Genomic DNA, 21,943 nt, shown 5'->3' with positions numbered 1-21,943 from the left:
ATCATGACCAAATAATTCACAGTTCACAGTCATGCGCTCAAACCTACTATATACAGTTATGCTCTAGTGGTTTGTCCTACTTGTATAATTTTACTACTGTTAGTGTTTAATGTTTATATTTTTGCAAAACAAGACCACTAAGTCGATAAGCATTTAATTTTATTTTATTTTATAACTTTCGAAGGAAATTTGTTAATAATTCTTATTTTTAAATTAAACGATAGTTTTTGAATTCAATTTTAAAACGTTTTATTCATTATGGGGGTACCCAAGTTTTTCCGTTATATGAGTGAGCGATATCCTTGTCTCAGTGAGCTTGTTAAAGACTATCAGGTATTAATTTCTTTAAACTATAATCATCAGTACTTCTATTGAATTTTTAATATGTTGCAGATTCCAGAGTTTGATAATCTCTACTTAGATATGAATGGTATTATTCACAATTGTTCGCATCCAAATGACGATGATCCGCATTTTCGTATAACAGAAGAGACTATTGTTAAAAATATCTTCCACTATTTGGAGGTTCAATAATAATATCTAACATAGTCATATCATAATATATTTCTATTGTTAAATGTTTTGTTTTTGTTTATATTTAGGTATTATTTCAAATGATTCAACCACAAAAATTGTTCTTCATGGCTATTGATGGTGTTGCTCCTCGAGCAAAAATGAATCAACAACGTGGTCGACGTTTTCGATCAGCCCATACAGCTGCAGAACAAACGAAAGAAGCAATTTCTCGAGGTGAAACGTTACCTTCAGAAGAGCGTTTTGATTCTAATTGTATTACACCAGGTACCCCATTTATGGTACGCTTGCAAAGTGAGCTTGAATATTTTGTTGCCGATAAAATGTCGAACGATCCATTATGGACTAAGGTTCAAGTGATATTATCTGGACACCAAGTACCTGGTGAGGGTGAACATAAAATTATGGATTACATTAGATATATGAAATCTCGCCCTGGATATAATCCTCATACGAGACATTGTCTCTATGGTTTGGATGCTGATTTAATCATGTTGGGACTGTGTACACATGAACCATACTTTTCATTGCTCAGAGAAGAGGTAATTCTTTAACATTTGATATCTATACATTTTAAATACCAACTTTTTAGTTATAAATATTATATACTAATATATACCATATTCATTGTATTGTATAATAGGTCAAATTTGGACGTAAAGCTAAAAAAGAAACATCTGTAGATGAAACAAAATTTTATCTTTTACATTTATCATTAATGAGAGATTATCTTGGATTAGAATTTCAAGAACTCAAAGAGACTTTACCTTTTGAATATAATTTGGAGTCTATTATTGATGATTGGGTAAATGTACATGTTATGTATTATAATAGTTAATACCTAATATATAAATACCATATTATGTAATAGCCAATAGATGTCACCATTTTATTTTTTTTACAATTTTTTTTTTCATTTCTTATTTAAATATTCTTAACTAGTTAAATTGATAACAAGTATTTATTAGAAATCATTGTATTATAATTATAATTACATGTAACTGAATCCTTATTAACACCTATAATTTTTATAAATACCTGTTCCATCAAACTGTTGATCTTAGATATCAGATTTTAGCATTATATTTGATACCTAAATGATTATTGTTGCTGAACAATGATGATTATGAGTATTTGTTAAGAGGCATCTTAAAATTTTAATGGATGTTGGTCTACTTTATAGATGGGTGATTGACAGAGTGATTGACCAAGCATGCTATTTCCACATTTATTTTTAGTACACTTGAAGACAACATATTTAAGCTTTATTTTATTTGATAGTTTAAACTCATTATTTTTAAATCAGAACTACCCTTTTTTAATGCAAAATATTTAGTAGATTATTTTGTTGTTAATCGTTAAAATAAATTAATGATAATAAATAATAAGTTTAAGCTTAAGCTAGTAGTTTTTGAGTTGTTGCACTTAGTGTTCTAAGAATATGTCTATGCTATTAAGAGCTTGTGGAAGTACCTTGATTTTAAAATAGTTGTTATTAATATTAATATCTATTAATTTGTATAAGTTAGGAATTATATCAATTAATAAGTATTTGACTAAATTTGTCATACATTTTATATTCTCAATAAAAAAAATCATTAAGAGTTATTATTCTTTGAACATAAGTTTAATGAGATACAAATTACTCTTCATATTTCAGTTTTATGTATTTTGAGAAGTGTTATAACTTATAAATATAATTAAAATTTAGAAATTGGTAGTTCCGACCTTAAAATAAGATCAATCAATTAAACTAAATAAATATAAGCATCTAATTTTGAGTATGGTTCTTTCTAGGTGTTGATGGGTTTTCTAGTTGGTAATGATTTTATTCCACATCTACCTGATCTTCACATTTCAAAAGGAGCCTTGCCCATACTATACAGAGTTTATATGGATGTTCTTCCTAAAGTAGAAGGTAATTTTTATTGTAGAATATTATTTTATTTACGTTAAAGTTTAAAAATATATTAAATAATCACCTAATAAATAGGTAATGTTAAACCATTGATTGTATAATATAAATATAATCTATTGCATAGCAGTTTTTGGTGACTAAAATTATTCTGTCAGCCGCTAGGTTTGCTATTCCATTTAAATTGCCCTTAGAGTTAGCGGATTTCTAGTAGCTGATAATAAACTTTAGTCACCAAAAACTGCTGTGTGATGGCTTATCTTTATATTATAAAATAAATACTTATGATTTATTAAACAATCAATTTTATTATTTGATTCGTCATTAAGTATATTTTTTATTTTATAAAATACTAAAACTACTAACTAAAGCTTTTAAATTTTTAACAATATTGTAGAATATTAATTAATTCTAATGTTGGATAACTAATGTTATGAAATAAGGAAGAAATGGTGGTGCTCTTTTTTGGACCAAATATTAGCCACGGTGCTCTGCTGTGAATACCATGAAAGACGGGATAAAATAAAATACTCTTATAATGAATTTTTGAAAAAAAATTCTATACGTTTTAAATTATTTATTATGAACCGTAGACCTATATAACTACCACCATACCGCTATATAACATAAATTGTGGGGGTGGAGTGGCCGAGCGGACTAAGGCGTCTGTTGCGACGCACGCAGTTGCCGGTTCAAATCTCGGTCACAGGCGGCATCGCTCTTTGGGCATTTCGCGATGTCTGGAGAGAGAGGCCGCCGCCCCCAAACCGGGCATGGCAGAAACCTACGGGTGCCCATTCAAAATTCTGCCAAAAAAACCCACGTGTTAAAAACCTACAGTACCTTCCCTTACAGTTCTCCAGGCTAATGACCTCAGTTGTCAAAGCCTTAACCCTAATAAAAAAAAAAAAAAAAAAAAACATAAATTGTGAATTGTTTGATTCAGTTCATGTTAGAATACAAATTTGCAAGTTTTTTAGGTTTAAAATAAATTAGTGTTTATAATATTTCTAGGTACTCGTCCAATATGCTATCTACCATGAATAATTTATCTATCGTAATTTTGAAGTATGGTATCAACACCTATTTTCTATCTACAAAAGTAAATTGTCTTATCTTTATAATGCAGTATTTCTACTTTATTACTTTTTTCATGTAGTACTTTGTAGCTATGTATATGTATTTCTGATCGCTCCAAGAAATGATTCGAACAGATCTTCCGTTGGTTTTTGTAATGAGCACCACCAGTCTTCTTGAAGTTGGGATGGTAATATGTTAGTCGCATAGTCAATCTTCGTGTTTTAATATTATATTTATTTATTTATTTATAACTGACAGTTGACATAATTAATAAATAATAATAAATAAATCACAGTAAAACTACATATAAACAACATGTCTCAACACACACTAAAGAGGTATATTATAAAGGTATTAACTTTAATAACTTATTAAGGTATAAATATAATATGATTCGGGCATTCGATAAAAATAAAATAACTTATAAATAATAAATTAAATAATAATAATATAAATATATAATTATATTATATTATATTATATTAATTTATAATACTAAATTAAATAATATAACTTATTATTTATTAACTTTATTAACTTATTAAGGTATAAATATAATATGATTCGGGCATTCGATAAAAGCTTAATTTTAATTGCAAAATGATAAAGTATGCATAATATATTCAAATATATTATGCTATAAGAGTAAACATTATATACAGCATAAGAACATGCTGTAGATATCATACTAAACTATCATAAAATTACAGTAGATAATATATTTACATTTTAGACGTGTGACCTAACCCATTTCTACTTTCAATTCTAACTAAATTTAATTTTTTTTTTCGTATGGCGCTATATCTGAGAGTAGGCACGAAGGCTTTGTTCGGACGCCTATTTGGGAGAATTTCTTGTGGGCACCCGTAGGTTTCTGCCATGCCCGGGTGGGGGCGGCGGCCTCTCTTTCCAAACAGCGAGAACTGCCCAGAAAGCGATGCCGCCCGTGATCGGGATTCGAACCAGCGATGGTGCGCATCGCAACTGACATCTTAATCCACTTGGCCACTACTCCCAATAAACTTAATACTTGACCATTTGTTCGATGTTAAAGATTTTAAGTATAAAAATGAATATTTTATTTTAAAATGATGAATATTTATCAAAATATACAAAATAAATCTTTCCACTTATTATTTATTATTAACATATTTTTATTATTTTAAATATATATTTTAGAATAATTTAAAACCAAAAGTTCAATTGAAAATTTTCAGGTTATTTGAATGAACAAGGAACATTAAATCTAAAACGGTTTCAAAAATTTATGGAAACTTTGGCCAATTTTGATTATGATCAATTTCGAGATACTTATGCTGATATAAAATTCTTAGAAGGGAAACGTGCTGCAAATACTACATCTTCTAATAAAGTTAGTTAATTTTATTCTAATAAATAAATTTATGAAATTGACTTGATAATGTGTTGTATGTGTTGAATAATTTAATCACATTATTTTTAGGTTAATAACGATCCTGCATACAAAGATGAATTAGCTGCATTAATAAAAGACACAGATAGAATTGTAAGCATCCTTTTGTTTTTATTTATAGTTTAATTACTTAATGTTTAATAACATATAATGTTAGCTGTTGAGTGATGATGATGATGAAGATGAGTTTGAAGAAACTGAAGATGAATCCATAATGGCTGAATTTAATTTACATAAAGAAAATTATTATAAAAACAAACTTGATTACAATGTTGTCACAGAGTAAGATTCATTTAATTTTTGCGTTGTTTACAAAAGTTAATCTATTCTTTTTTATTTTTAAGTGATGTAATGCGTTCACAAGCTGAAGGTTATATCAGGGCGTTGCAATGGAATCTAAATTATTATTATAATGGCTGTTGCTCGTGGGCTTGGTACTATCCACATCATTATGCTCCATATATATCTGACATTAAGGGTTTTGAAAATCTTAAAATAGACTTTGACTTGGGTCAACCATTTTTGCCATTTGAACAGCTGCTAGCAGTGTTGCCATCACTTAGTAAAGAACTGCTACCTAAACCTTTTCAAGATTTAATGACTGAAGAAGCTAGTCCAATAAGATTATATTATCCTGAAAAATTTGAAACTGATCTTAATGGTAAACAACATGAATGGGAAGCTGTTGTACTAATCCCTTTTATTGATGAAGTAAACATAAATTATTTAAACATTTTATTATATTATATAACAATTGTATAATATGTAAATAATTTATTATTTTTTATTTAGGAAATGTTGATTAAGTCTATAAAAATGGTTGAACATAAATTAACTGCTGATGAAAAAAATAGAAATACTCATGGTCCAATGCATCTTTTTAAGTACACAAAGAAAAATCTTGGTATGTGAATGATATATATAGAATGTAAAAGGAAGACTGACAAATGAAATAATTTTTGTTATAAGTATAACATTTTTTTTTCAATACTGAAAATAAAAAATTTAAATGTATTATAAAAATTTGTTTAGAACATTTTAAATAGCCAATTTTTAAATCTGGTTTTTAGAAAAATGTTGATTGTAGAAACATTTATTGAAGTCATGTAGTGTATTTTTAACTATTTTTTAAAATCTCATTTTTTTGTTAAATATTTAGTTTGATAAAAAAATGTTGAATCAGATTTAATATTTATTTAATTTTCAGTAATGTAAAATAAAAATGTTATAATATTATACAAGTAGAGCACAATTCAATAAATTACATATAGAAAAAAAAATATAAAAAATATTGATTATAATAAGCTGTTGTACTAATCCCTTTTATTGATGAAGTAAACATAAATTATTTAAACATTTTATTATATTATATAACAATTGTATAATATGTAAATAATTTATTATTTTTTATTTAGGAAATGTTGATTAAGTCTATAAAAATGGTTGAACATAAATTAACTGCTGATGAAAAAAATATTTTTCAAAATTTTTTTGTTAAATATTTAGTTTGATAAAAAAATGTTGAATCAGATTTAATATTTATTTAATTTTCAGTAATGTAAAATAAAAATGTTATAATATTATACAAGTAGAGCACAATTCAATAAATTACATATAGAAAAAAAAATATAAAAAATATTGATTATAATAAATGTTTATAATTTTTCAGTTCTTCCTGTTATACTCTGTAAATTAATCAAATCAAATTAATATACAATTTTCATATAAAATGTATTGTTGTTTAGGTACAGGTTCGATTTCAAGATATTTTCCATCAATTGAAGATAATCATGCGGAGAAAATAGCTATTTACCGTGAAGAGATTTTTGTTGAAAAAAGAGATTTAGTTAAAGGTTTATGTCCAGGCTTACAAATGGATGTTTATCATGTTGGATTTCCATCTCTTCATCTCATTCCCATTACAGTTAATTAAAATTAATATTTAATTTCAATGCAATTAAAGCTGATATAATTTTTTTCAATAATAATAGGCACAATTGCAAAGACGGAATGTTAAAGTATTTCAGTCTCCTAGTTTGGGAGAAAATATGATTATAAAAATTGAAAATAAAGATGAAAATGTCATTGAAAGTATACAACACATTGCTAAAGAATTGCTTGGAAATACACTCTATGTAAATTGGCCTCATCTTGTAGAAATTAAGTGAGTTTTTTTTTTTTTTTTTGAACATCTTAAACATCTAATAAGTTTTAAATATTATTAGGGTTACAGCTGTTTCAAATACAACGGTCAAATTATCATTTGATGAGAATGAACAATTGATAATAAGAGAAATGAGTGAAACAGATGCACAGGACTTTAATCGACTTGCGCACGACATCGCTAAATTGTTAGTAATTGGTAGTTACATTAATTTAGTTATGTTATGAACTTTTTGGTTTTTAATTTTGAACTGAACCAAATACCTAATAGTTTGGTTGCCTTAATATAGATTTAATAATCTTAATTCTAATTTAGTTTGAAAAAGATTGACTATAAAATACTTCTATTATTTATTTGGTAGTTAATTATTAGGTTTTAGAGCACTGTAAAGTTTAGTCTGAAATTTATTTAAAACTTGTAATTTTTTCTTTACCTATAAATGGATTAAAAATTTTAAATTAGAAAAAATTATATTTGGTTAAATTTTTAGTTGTTTAGAGTTCAAAAAAATTAAAATAATATATTATTTGGCTTAATCCTCAAAAATCAAGGGTTATGACGTGTTTAGTGTCAATAAATAAAAGAGACTTAAAATTGTTTGCATTATTTATGAAACAGGTTTATTACAACACGTGGTATTGAGATTGGTAAAACTCATATATTATTACATGGTCAAACTTTAAAAGGAACCAAATATGTGCCAAGGCAAGATGGAAGTGGAGTTGATCTTATAAAAATTGTATGTATTTTATTATTAAACAGTCTTAAGTATTATATACCTTATATTTTTGAATAGTGGAATGAAAACTCAACAGCAATTGCCTATCAAACGTCTGTGCCTGGCTTAGAAGTAATTGATCCTAGTTTAAAAGAAAATTATTTTTCTTTGGAAGAATATTTTCCTCTTGGAAGTAAAGTGTTTGTCCTTGATGCTCCATTTTATGGTTGCCAAGCAGACGTACTTGGTGGCTTTATATCTTCAAGAGTTAAGATTAATATAATACTTGAACCAGAACCTTATTTTCACGATTTGAAAGAACACCTTGAATCTATTTCTACAGAACTTTTTTATGGTAAATTAGAAAGAAAAGTTTATTTTGAGACATTTAATAAAAAAATATTCTTCTTTAGCTAATACTGCAGCATCTAAACTCTCAATCAGTTCACATTTACTTGCTAAAATTACTGGAACAATATTTTTATCAGTTGAGACTTACGAAGATAGGAATGAAAAAAAAATGAATATTGGAATGAACCTTAAATCAAATAAACGAAATGAAGAAGTATTAATTATATTTATTTATTAATATATTATATATATGTCTTATAAATGTTGTATATATATAAATATTTATTTTACAGGTTGTTGGATTTACAAAAAAAATTGATAATGTTTGGATGTATTCACAAAAAACAATAGATTTGTTAGGTGAGTATATTCAAAAATTTCCAGAATTAATAAATGTCTTATTAAATACGGAAAGTTCAAAGGATTCTTTCAAGTCTGAAGACATGTTTCCAGATCCAAGTACTAGGTTTGTTTTTTTTTATATGTGATGAATGATGATCTGCCTAATTCAATATTATTAAAATATTACAAATTTAATTTTTAATTGTACACATTATTCACAGAAAACAAAAATTAGATGATCTAAAAAAATGGATCAGTGAAATTCGTTCATTAACTAAAGATAAACAGACTTGTGGGTCAATGGAACCATCTAAAGTTGCTGCTTTAGAAAAATATATGGATGAATTTATCGCAGAAAACTCAAAACACAAAAAAACTATGACATTAAGTGTGAAATCACAAAATCTTTTTAAAGTAATTTCATTTTAAAGGGATAATGAAGCAGTTTATTATTTTTAAATTTATCTTCTAGCCAATAACTAAGCTAGACAAATTAAAAGCTGACGAGGGAGCTGACACACGAGTTTTAGACCGTGTAGTATGTATTAGATCTTCATATCAAGTTCCTCTTGGTTTCAAAGGCACTGTAGTCAGTGAGTATTTTGAATTTTATTTTATAAATAATTATGTAATTTAGCAAATTGTATTTTATTTAGGTATTTCTAAATCAAATATTGATACTGAAGTTGTATACAGTGTTATATTTGATAAGAAATTTCCAAATTCTGTTTCATTTGGTGGTTCTACTAATCGTGGGTATAAATTGTGTAGAATGTCATTCATAAACTTGTCACATGCCATTCGCAACGGGTTGTATAAACCTTTAAGTGTGAAAAAGACGGTAAATCAGACTCATAATCCAGAGAAACAGGTTTGTTATTTTAAAGTTAAAATTGAACAGTTACTTTCATTTGACTATCTTATTATTTGTTATTTAAAAAAATACTTGATAACAATTGTAATTAATTATTTTTATTTTAAGAACACCCAATTGAGTATATGGGAACATTTGCAGGTTAGTTATACTTTTATATTTTTTACAGTGTGTTACATTAAAATATCTAACCTAAGCAACCTTTTAAGAATATGCACGACATATTTATATATTGTCACTATCATACAAATGTATTATATTTGTACTAAGAAAAATTAATTTTGTGATATTAATCTTTATATTGCAGTGAATTAACTATTTACTTATTTTAACACTTAAATGTAAGAATATTATCAATGTTATCATGTTTATTTTTTTTAAATATTTCAGTTTTTTACTTGTATAAAGTTAAAATATTGCAATTTAAAAATACTAATAGCTTAAAACATAATAATTGATGTAAAACCACATGTAATATTCTTATTTTGAATTTGAATTTGAAATCACTCTAATATAAAAACTATGACACAAAATTAGTCTGCTGAATATAAATTTACTACTTTGTGTGTCTGAAACAACAAGCTGTTGTGACACTGTTTAAATACTATATTTATTTCAATGTTTCAGTCAGTGGCGGTGCTCATAAATATTCAATCTTAAAACTAAAGTTAATTAATTAATCTTTGATTTTTTCGTCAATATTTTTAATTGTATATGAATCAAATAAATTATTACTATTGATAGTGGCAACTATGACAAAATATACGTTAACAATTTAAATCATCTTTAACCGAATCAGTTATACAAATAAACTAGTTACACTTCACCTAAATGACCAATATAAAAGTATTAAATTGTTGTTAATAAGTATAATATAACCCACACTAAAATCAATAAAATTAAAATATGGAGTTAAAATAAATGTAGAAAGATTAAGATTAAATTAACTGATTACAAATTTTATCTGTAATATGTTCATTATTGACATCTTGTTTGATTAAAAGCTGTTAACTACAGGGATTATATTCTATTATTAAACAGAGTAAAATGGATTCATTTGTTAATAATTTTTATTTAGTACTGCCTACTGTTAATGTTATTTGAATAGTGTAGTTGCTATTTTAACTAGTAATAGTTAGGGTGCCACTGCCAATATAAAATATGTTCAATTTTATGCTTGCATGTTAACGTTAATTTTCTTAACTTAAAAATAATAAAACATTTTATTTACTAAGTAATGTCACTTTTTATCTGTCCCAGTTTAATCTGCTGTGTAGAGATTCATTGTTTTTTTTTCCATCTATTTGATTTATTTACTAATAACTAATTTTTTTTTTTTATAGTCAAATAGTAATGGATCAGAAATCAAACTTAAATCCCAGGAAGAAAAATTCACATTAGCTCCAAAAGAATCATGGCGACGCCAACAAGTAAAGTTATCAATTACTTTCTTTTTTTAAAATTATTCAGAAATTACTTTAGAGGATATCAGCATAAATTTTGTTCTTAGACTCACACGTAACATGGTTAAACTGCTATTACTTACAATATAGTTTTTTATGATTTTTGAGTAACCTTACACAAAAGTTTTAGAAGATAATATTTTTGAGGGTATTACATATCGGTTTTATATTTTATTATTATTTAACTTTGCAATTAACCTTTAAATAAAATAAAAATTGTAAATTTAAATGAAGTTTGAATTGTTTAGAGACAATATTTAGACGAATCTATGTCTTTCCTCAAAAATATGATTCTATGTAAATGCGTTTTGTTACATGCAAGCCTGAGAGAGAAAATATACAATATGCTAACATTCTCTTAATTAATTCTAGAAATATGTTGGGATTATAATAACACAATAATATGATAAATATAAAAATTTTAATTATGCCGTTTTGAACTTGTCTATTTAAAAATTTAAATAAAAATATGTCGTAATTTTAGAAAATAGTTAATTTAATTTAAAGTTAAACTGTAAGATTTTAAATATTATACTTGACTGAATGTTCACATTTGCTTAAATGATTTAAAATAGTTTAATTAAATTAATTACATATTTAGGACTTAATATTTAAGATGACTTAATGTCATGAATGTCTCTATCTTATACATGTGTAACATATCAAATATGAATACATGATTCTTACTACTGGCTATTTATAGTTAATATTAGATGAATGTATATATTTTCAAATTTTTAGAAATTAAAATTGTGCTTGAGGAATATTTCTTTTTAATACAAGTTGTGTGAATTTGAAATTATATAAGTAATTTTAATTCATTATAAAATAAAAATATGAAAACAATTTTTTTTTTACTTGAGCACAGTTAATATTATTCTCTACAAATTTTATGCTGTGTAAATTTGTTTTAAGATTTACTATAAATAAACTTAAGTTAATATATATGGATATGTTATGTTATGCATGTGAAGACCTAGACAATGCATGCAAGTACACTATCATGTTGATTAAATAAATTATTCTATTGTTTTATTTTAATGTGTAACATTTTTAATTTTTATAGAAGAAAGAATCTCTAAGTCTAAACAAGATAAATAGAAATCTTCAAATGCCTTTGGTAAGGATTTTTCTATATACATACTGTATTGTATTTTGCTATTGAACAAAAAATATTAACAAAATTAACAATTCTATTTTATGTTTGATTATTATTCATATCTATTTAAATATTTTAGGAAACACCTAATGATGGACAACATATTAATAATAATTCCATAAAAGTACAGTTGAATGCTGATGCCTGTGTTAGTATTAAGTTTTAAAATATCTACCAATAACTTTAATATTATTTTTCATGTTTAATTAGGAATTTAAAACTATTGCATTAAAGAAAATGTTAAAAATTCAACCAGAAGTTACTTTTGTTCCAACTCAAAACAATGAAGTAATAATAAATTAAATGTTTCACACTTTTTACAACATTGTTTATTAAAAAAATTTTTTTTTTTTAGAATAGACCAGAATATCATTCTAATAAACCAGTCAATTGTTTACCAGAAACTTCACTTCATGAATTAAAAACAGTAGAACTTCAATGTTCTAATTACAATACTAATGAACAAGTTAGTGAAAATGTAATTCCAAAACTCAACAGCTCAATGGAAACTATAGTTCAAGTAACTAGTTGATGTTTCAACTTTGGAACAAAACTACTTTACTTAAGAACTTTAAAAAAAATAAATAAATTTTTGATGGTAAAATAAGAATTTATTGGAAACTAAGTTTTAATGTCATAGCAATTTTTTTTTTTTTTACTTAACTTAACAGCTCACTCTGTGACATATGCAGGATTTTTCAATTGGGGAGGGGGGCTTGAAAAAAAATAATTACTCAGTTGTCACAGGTTTAACAGGTTAACTTGGGTATCGGAATAACGATGGTTGGATAGACAGATAGTATTGCTAACATCAGTTCAATTGTTATCATAGATTATAGATTTATATGGACTGTGGCATTGCTAAAGATAGTATCTTTAATCATGACTACTGACTATGGAATGTATAAATATATTATCTATAAACCTTAGGAGTTTAGCCAGTTAAGGACAATATGGTTTGCATTGTTTGCAATGAATAGGTAAACACACAATTTACATAACTATATTAAATCGAGGTAAATATAAAAACAAAAACAATAATATGGGCAATGAGGTAGGGGGCTTCAGCCCGTTAGCCCCCCCCCCCTACGAACGCCACTGAGCTCATTAAGATGTCTTAAGGTAACTTGCTTGCTCAGGTAGTTGAATTTGAAAAAATCCTTCAATTCTGTTATGTTAAACCGTAAATACAACAGTCAACAATCTAAAAATGGATATAGCATAAAAACTTACACATTTTTGAAAAATTCTGATTTCAACGTTGTTTTTGATACATAAAATATATTTGTTCACTGAAAAAAATTTGAAAAAGAATTCCATAGTAAAGTAGTTTTATACCTATAATTTTACTGTTGCATAACAATATAACTTTATAAAATGTATTTTTATAGGAAAAGACTTTTATGGTTTTGGCATTGGAAAAGTATTATGTACAGAAAGGTTATAATCTTCCTAAGTATAGTTTTATAAATTTAGTAGATGACAATGGTTTTAAAATGTATTGTGCCGAAGTGATTTTACCAAATGGTGTTACAATACGAGGAGAACCAAAACATTCATATATTGAGGTTTATAGATTTGATTTTATTCATAACTATTAAATAATAATAAAATGTATTTTTCTATAATTTATAATTTATTTAGGCATCTGAAGAAGTTGCTTCTCGTGCTTTGGTTATTGTTCAACAAATGGATGCTAACAAAAATAATGAACACTCTACTAAGAATAAGCCACCAAAATCAGATCGAAGAGCTGTGTTTTCTCAACCAGCACCATCAAATGTGTTTATGAATTGGATAACTTCTTTCCAGTCTCAACCTTCATATCAGCCATCTCAACAGTTACAACAGCAGCAGCAGCAACCACAACAACAACAACAACATCAGCAGCAGCTACCCCAACAGTCATATCCACAAGTGCCTCAATATTTTGAGCATTCCTCACAACAGTTCCGACCACGATTTCAACAGTTTCCATCTGGATTTTCAGTTCCTGCTCAACAGTCATTTCAGATACCACATCCGCAACAAATTTATAGACCGCAGAATCCTATTAGTTTTCCAGGTCAACAGCAACAGTATGTTTCCTAATATTAGAAATATCTAATATTATATTTTGAAAATATCTAACCACATTTCTCTAAGGTTTTTCAACTATCAGCAAGAATTACAATATTCCAAAGCAGTACCAGTTTTCACAAGTTTGGTAAATCCATCACAATTACCACAACCACCTGTTCATTGGCAACTGACCAACAACAATTGTAAATTAGTTTAAAATATATTACTTTATTAAATATTTGTTTTTAATGATTTTATTTGTTTGCAGTATTAAATAACGAATTCGCAATGAATACTATCTCAAATACCTACCATCAACCTCAACAAAATATGAACTATCAACAATATTTGCCAACAACGCTGAATAATATGCCAATGGTAATAATCAATAAAATATATCTTTTTTAGTACATTCAATGTATATATAAAATAATTTTTAAGAATGAACAGTACATGTCAAGTAACAGAGTAATGATTCCAAGTCCTTCAAGTGCATTTACATCAGCAGCTAGTGACCAGTCCATGTCCAATCGTAAAGTAAAAGTAGCGGCAAATTTTAACTTTTCACAACAATAAATGCTCGTTTTTACCTAAAATACTAATCTAATTTTTATACACATTCATAAATTGGAAAGTAATTTTAAATTACAGTAGGTAGAACATATATTTGTTGGGTATTTTATTATATTTACAAAATTTAATTTTAAAAATTGGCCCAGCCTATTCCTATAGGTACTGAAAAATTAGGTTGATATTAAGTATTTTAATTTGTGTATTTTGTATTGATTATTTATTTTAAGATTGTATTATTGGGCTATTAATTTTTTTAAACTTGATGTGTAATATTTAATTTTTTTTTAGTTATCTTAAAAATATGTCAAACCTGTTTTTATGTATAAATATTAAAAAACTTAAAAGATTTTAAATAAATTAATCTCAAATTATGACATTAATTGAAAATATTTTTTTTTCATAACAGTTCTATAGTAAATTTAAGCCAAATAGTATTAATGGTGCAAACTGTGGTATTTTGTTGAATACTGAAATAAATAACTAATTTATGTATCCATTATAGAAGAAAGAACCACAACCAAAGAACACCACGAGGTGACTATCACTGTCTTCCAAGAATGATTTTTTTTTAATTAAACAATATGGGCCGCTAAATTAAGTTGTTAAAAGTATATTTTATTAGATTTATTTTTAAATAATAATGAACATTTTTTTTTTGATTAATTCATTAATTATATCAAGAGTACCTACACTACATAATACAACTTATAAGTTATTTTATTATATTGTTATAGTACATAATGTGGCATTATTTTTGCATATTCAGTCCACATAATATTATTGTTATTACATTGTTGAACAATTGTCACTTAGATACTATGGGTGCAATTTGCTGTACTATTTTTACTACCTGCTCAATGTGAGTGCAATTTACAAGCGCCCATCTGGTCAATTGATTTAATTATTATTGTCTATTTATTATGGTGTAATCCCATTACCTATAGTTGTAAAATTTGATATAATTAATTGACAGTTCACCTCGGCACTGTTGTATGTGGCATGCCACATACAACAGCACCCTTATTTTCAAAATCGTATAATTTATAATGTATGGGTGTCTGTGAAATGTACCCTTGGAAAGTGTATGTTAAACTTTTTTTCCTATGATTCAAGAAAATGTCAGTTGTATAACCCACATATTTTATTCACTCAATACTGTGAAAGATGCGAGAGGGGAAGGGGTCCCACAGAAAACGTACCATGATTTCACGATAAATTTTATTATGCTTCAATAAAAATGATTTTTCATAATTTTTTTTTTTTTTTTATTTAAAAAGAATATTTACTACCTATGCTACAGGCATAATAAGCAAATTTGAACATAATAATAAATAATTTTACAACCTGAACACATGAGGAGGGAGTCTATCCAGTGATAGAACCTAACGTTAATCCATATTTAATTAAATAAATAATGATTTATAACCCAATTGAAGAATATACCTATTTATTTATTATTTATTTATTTATTTAGGACAGATATAATAGCACTTTAATAATTAAAGTCTTAACCATTATTAACAAATTAATTTCAAATGTTTTTTTCAAGGGGAGAGGGCAGGATGTGGCTGAATTTTTAACATGTACTACCTATTTGATTATTATAAATATAATCTATGGTTATTAGATCTATCAGATTATCTTCATCACCTCCAGTTGACTGCTATTGGACTACAGAGGAAACATTTAATTTTTTGATTCTTGGACGTCTTTTAAAGCGGATTTAAGTAGTTTATCTGTTTATTCTAGACTCCCTATACAAACTATCTATCTAACAACTTTACTAACTTGGCGTATACTTTACCTATAGGCTACACTGTTGTAACCATATATCGTTAAAAGATGTACAATGTATATTTGTTACCTACTTAATAGTTAATTGTATTGATACAATGACTCGATATGGCATGTTACTGTAGTTAATTTATATATACAATATACATAATATACTAATCCAAACTATTGTTGTATACAAGTATACTGTTGATGTATTGCATGTAAATACAAAATTTTTAAATATCCGATATTCTCTCAACCTATACCCCCGCAATATTTGGCTGTGGCACAATTATTTTACCAAAACCATTTCGAGCCAGCACTGAATATTAGCGCCTACTAGTTGGGTCAGTAATACCCTTATTTAATCTGGCTGCGACACGATTGAGCATAAAACACCTTTTTCGCAACACGATTGAGCATAAATTGTCGGCGTATCAAAGGAAACTGAAATACAAAAGAAAACCAACACGATTGAGCATAAAAAACCCTGCAACGTTGCCATTTTCAATTTTGAACTGTATTATAGGTACAAAAATATTTAGTTAAATAAGTTCGGTGCGAATAATTTTAAGTGGCTGTGTGAAAATTGATTCTTCAGTTTTTCTCTTGCAATTTTCTCTCAAAACTTGTGTTTCTATTTTTTCAATAACATTTTGATCGTGTTTATGTTGTCCAGCAGTTTCAATCATTTTACGTTTATCTAAACCTGAGAACATTATTGCTGAACATTTATTATTCGTACACCTCCATCTTAAAAGATTACCTTTTTTGCGCTTTCCAATTAATTTATATTTGTATAAATTCACTAAGGCCAATTCTTTGCCTCTTTCTGATAAGATAATTGTTATATTACTTATATTCATATTAAAAAAAAATAGAAACTATAAAAGCACTTGTACGAAACTCACTATACACGACTATAGGTGATTGAACACTGATATTATTTCTTTAATAATTTTGGAATTGCATCTTAATTATCTTATATTTCCCCCGATGCTAAATGTCTAAAACGTCGTTTTGCTCCGGAACTAATTTATTGATCGATAACATTGTCGATAAAGCCGAGGAGCTCGGCTCACGGTTCGCGTCTGATATCATAATAATTGGTGTAATAACAAGTGAAAATATTAAATTTCAAAATGTTGTGAATATGGCAACATCACATAAAATATTCTATGCTCAATCGTGCTTTACCGTTTAATCTAGTTAGGTCTCATTTGTTTTTCAGGTAGGTATACTCTAGTTGGGTCCATGTAAAAAAATGTTATCTAGGACTCAACTCAGATACGCCTCTGAATATACGTATAATAATAACGACGGACCGACGTTTTGAACATATTATGTAGGTAATACGTCTTGTTACAAAGAATTCGAACCACCAAAGAGGTACATGTCGGCAATATTCTTTTCCTTGTTCGAAATACACGCGCTTAGTATCTACAAGGTGTAACAGAAAGAACTGACTTTTGGAATAACTTTTGTTCTAATTAATATTTTTAACTTTTTTTTTTATTTATCATTAAAAGTCGCTAAGGCTATGTGTAAAATTGATTTATTTTTATGTTAATTTATTTTTAGTATTGAAAATTTGATTTAAATTTGTAAATCTGATTATTTTGATGGTAAAAAGATTTATCTAAGTCAAGTAATTTATTTTTTAGAATTTTTTAAAATATCTATATTTTTTTGATAAAATACCCAATAACTTTTTAAAAAATATGATTTTTGGGAATTTGATGAAATGCGAATATTTCTTAAATTATTAAATCATTAAATAATATTAACAATTTTTGTTATAGGTTTAATTAGTAAATGTTTTATTTTATTTTTAGTCAGTTCTTTCTGTTACATCCTATATATTGTACATTCTACATAGTAGGTATATTGTTTATACAGAGCCTATAGAGGGGGACTGGTCCAGGGCGCTTTAAGCAGTTTAAACCTGCAAGTATATAGTGATCTGGCCTCCATTTGTACTTACATTCCAGGCCTTTCTGATTAGAAAATTATACAAAAACAAAACGATCGGATCGTATTTTGGTATTATATATTATATTTTCTGATCAGGGGCGTAATTTAGGAGGGGTCAAGCGAGTCATGGCGTGATGCGGTTGCTCCCCTTTCATTTAAAATGTTTGAACAATTATTAAGATGATTAAAATTAAATTAAATTTTTACATTGACATTTATAAGTTTTATTGACTATTGGTAATATTGGTATAGTATGAATCATGATTCATGATGACAACTTAAAAGTGCATTGGTTATAATAATTATAAACAAATATCGTGCTATCAATCAGTTCAGTAAACAATATGTATATATCATGATTCATGGTATTTATTGTTCTAAACAATTTGCCTAAAAAAATGTCTTATCGCTTTTGTTGAAACTTTAAAAATTATTTTATTGTTAAAAACTTTAGCATTTACGACAGGATTAAATCAAAGGATTTTTCATCGCTTAACAAAGTTAAGTCATATTTACGCACTTCCATAGGTAATGAAAAGCTAAATGATCTAATGATATTTAATGTTGAAAAAGAAGAAGTTAACGATATAAATTTAGAATAAGCTGTAGATATATTTGCTAAACTTAAAAATCGCCGGTATCCGCTTATTATTGTGGCTGTTTATAGTGGTGGGAGGGGGTGGCACTGTGCAGTTGGTTATGAACACGTGTTTATGTGCGAGAATTCGACACTTAAAACCGGTGATAGAATTGAGTCCATGCTACTTTTGTGTTCTTGAATTGAGTCCTGGTTATTATCTTAATATCTTTGAATTGAGTCCGTATAGTCAAATTTCATAACTACTTAAACCTACCAGTCAGACCTTAAAACCGGGGAGGTCACCCATCCGATCCGCGGACTATAGTGACACTGGCCGATACTTTCACAGAAAATACGTTACGTCTTACGCGGCTGAAAACCATTGCTCCACACCAGGCCACACTTACTATAGTTTTATTGTGCTAAGTTTTTTGAATTATTTATGAACATATAAAATGAAAATGCATTTTTTCCCCTAAATTTCTTAAGTAATATTTTTACAGTTTAGTTTGAAACATTTTTTAGGTATTATTTTTCCTATGTAAAATCATTTAAAAATGTTTCCTAAAGTTTTAGATACCTTAGAATATCACGTAGATATCGTACTTCACCGTTTTTGACGTGAACTGAGACTTGAGAATTACTTAGGGTGCACAATTAGGACGTGAACTTGCCTGGAATTAATCCCCTACCCCTCCCACCACCAAAGGTATTTTGGCCATTACATCAGTGGCGTGCCCAGGAAATTTCAATGGGGAGGGATATATGTTATACATTTTTTAGTAAAATTAGGTACATTTAAATTAATCATGGTTATCCAAACACAAAAATTGCTAAACAAATGTACATTTATGCATATTATTGAGTATCATTCTACAATTAGAATTAATTTAAATAGCCACACACTATACACTATTGTTTAAATAAAATGACAACATTAAACTAAAAACATTTATAACCTTTATTAAAATAATTAATATACAAAAGAAAAATAATTCTTAAAAACAACTTAGTTATTCGTTATTCCAAACGAAAATTTATATTTATACATGATCCATCATTCTATCTTATATCTTACCATAAACATAATTAATTATTAATTATTACTTAGAGCACACTTTATTGCACATGAACATGAATACATAATCACTGATCTATAATCAGTATAATCCGTATAGGTAGTGAATGTTTATAATAGCCAATGGGAAATAATTTATAAGCAATAACTTATTACTGATAATTTTAAAAGTAATATCCATATCCATATATAAATGTTTATATATGTCTATGGTAATATCTAATAAGTTGAAGTTAACAAAAAAAAGCCAATGAGGGGGGATATAACCCCTAACCTCCCCCCCCCTTGGGCACGCCACTGCATTACATACATAATATATTATAAATTATAATAGACAAGAAAACTCGGCAGTCGTCATCCGTTTTATATGATCATATTCTAATTCCATTTTTGGAATGTGTCGATGCCCGCGGTTGATTGTGTAAGTTGATATTGATAAACATTAATTCCTACAAAAAATTAAATCCAACCCACCTATTTACTGGCAACCTGATCTCGACATCGAAATTGAAACGTGACAGACTGACATGTATACCTAACCTAACCTGTGTGAGTATGTGACTGACATTTTCACATTTTACACAAAATATATGTGAGTAATATAGTTTATATCGCGATTTAAGATACAGTTTATCTTCTTAGTTCATAGTTTATATCCAAGTCTTATCAGATTTCACTCATCACCGTCATCCAAATTTCTAAGTCGTTAATTAAAGTTTATATCATATTTATAAGATATAACCGATTTCAATAATAGTCCGTATAATATATTACAACTTGCTACCTATACCTACTTTAATAAAACTATTAATTCTGTTTTGAAAATATTAACCAGCTCAGCTCAGCTATTAATTACTATCCACAGTATTAAATAAATATATATTCACGACGAATATAATATAATATGATTATCAATAAAATGTTTTAAATAATTATGAATCAATATGTATGTAATATAAATTTATTTGTGTTTCCAAATCGTTTCGCGCGCAAAGTTCGAGAAGTGTCCGCTAGAGAGAGCTCGCCGTTCGCACAACAAGTCGGGTTTGCGGCCTGCGTGCGCCACTCCAAAAATCTCCTGGTCCCTCATCCGGGCGGCACACCGGTGCGTCGTGCGTGTTGGTTATTTGTTGTTTGTTGTGGCACAGTGTCCCGACGAACGCGCCACTGATCGTACTCCTCTCGTCACCGTCATGTAAAACCTTTTTTCTCTTCGTTTCATCCGCGATTCTTCGTGTCCTTTTAGTCGCTTTTCACTCCGAATCTTATCGCCGGTTACTTCATTATTTTGTTTATTTTGTTTGATGCACACACGTTTTACATATGAAAAATATATTACATAGCTACATTTCGCGCACATATTACATCGTATTGAATGTCCGCCGTACACTCGCACACGGTATACCTAGACAGTGTGGTTCAGCCGAATGCGAATTGTCAAAAACCCGCTAAAGATCGAAACAGACGACACCGAACCGTACATTTAGCACACGGTAGCACCTGTCGGCCGAGGAATTTAAATGCTGGGCGATTGATCACAAGGTATTGTAGGTTTTATAATATTATAATTTGCTCTACGGGTGTAGAATATACCTAAATATTAGCATTGATTAGAACGCTGAATCTGCACGATTGTCAGCTATGTCTCTCTTGCAGTATCATATAATCGTATGCATAGGCGCCGACTACATGGGGGCTCGGGGGCCGCAGCCCCCATTGAAAAGATGGAGTCAGGGCTCAGCCCCCATTGAAAAGATTGAGATTTAAATTTCCCAAATCATGTTTACAGAATAATATATCCGAGATTCGAGAACATTGTAAATGTTAAATAAATTAAAGTAAATAAATATTTTTAATTTATTTTGTGTT

At 27.6% G+C, this 21,943-nt stretch overlaps 2 protein-coding genes and 1 long non-coding RNA gene across 6 annotated transcripts in view; 2 read left to right on the top strand and 1 right to left on the bottom strand.

Moving 5' to 3' along the window:
- Positions 1-94: 94 nt before the first annotated feature.
- Positions 95-15,917, top strand: LOC107167875 (5'-3' exoribonuclease pacman). 3 transcript variants are annotated; one of them, XM_015517085.2, is made up of 31 exons: positions 95-333; positions 394-525; positions 603-1,076; positions 1,178-1,339; positions 2,332-2,452; positions 4,747-4,901; positions 4,992-5,054; positions 5,119-5,243; positions 5,306-5,672; positions 5,754-5,865; positions 6,707-6,885; positions 6,953-7,125; positions 7,187-7,312; positions 7,744-7,864; positions 7,922-8,198; positions 8,257-8,408; positions 8,488-8,660; positions 8,758-8,950; positions 9,009-9,129; positions 9,193-9,407; positions 9,519-9,551; positions 10,754-10,840; positions 11,940-11,993; positions 12,112-12,180; positions 12,243-12,320; positions 12,388-12,498; positions 13,424-13,600; positions 13,677-14,110; positions 14,178-14,296; positions 14,362-14,471; positions 14,535-15,917. In XM_015517085.2, exons 1-31 carry the CDS (start codon positions 259-261, stop codon positions 14,667-14,669), a joined length of 4,923 nt encoding a protein of 1,640 aa, XP_015372571.2. In that variant the 5' UTR covers positions 95-258; the 3' UTR covers positions 14,670-15,917. The 3 variants fall into 3 exon arrangements, 2 of the variants coding, with proteins under 2 accessions (XP_015372571.2, XP_015372569.2); XM_015517083.2 differs by having other exon boundaries at positions 12,388-12,552; XR_016190808.1 differs by lacking the exons at positions 13,677-14,110; positions 14,178-14,296; positions 14,362-14,471; positions 14,535-15,917 and having other exon boundaries at positions 12,388-12,630; positions 13,424-13,564.
- A 1,023-nt stretch (positions 15,918-16,940) lies between these two features.
- LOC149057796 (uncharacterized) lies at positions 16,941-17,472 on the bottom strand. The gene is made up of 2 exons (XR_016191169.1): positions 17,209-17,472; positions 16,941-17,151 (listed from the first exon to the last, which is right to left on the bottom strand). It is a non-coding gene; the product is annotated as an uncharacterized LOC149057796 (long non-coding RNA).
- Positions 17,473-21,196: 3,724 nt separating this feature from the next.
- Positions 21,197-21,943, top strand: part of smash (smallish) — a 58,324-nt gene continuing 57,577 nt past the window's right edge. Inside the window, exon 1 of one of the 2 annotated variants that reach the window (XM_089222301.1) lies at positions 21,197-21,616. The gene's annotated coding sequence lies outside the window, so the exon portion shown is untranslated. The remainder of the gene's footprint in view (positions 21,617-21,943) is intronic. The other variant, XM_089222302.1, reaches the window with a different exon arrangement.

This window comes from Diuraphis noxia, unplaced genomic scaffold (genome assembly GCF_037042655.1).
Source record: "Diuraphis noxia isolate RWA-SAM2 unplaced genomic scaffold, SU_Dnox_SAM2 contig0003, whole genome shotgun sequence".
Classification (NCBI taxonomy): domain Eukaryota; kingdom Metazoa; phylum Arthropoda; class Insecta; order Hemiptera; family Aphididae; genus Diuraphis; species Diuraphis noxia.
The sequence above is the reverse complement of the archived record's forward strand: the minus strand, read 5'-3'. Positions and strand labels throughout refer to the sequence as shown.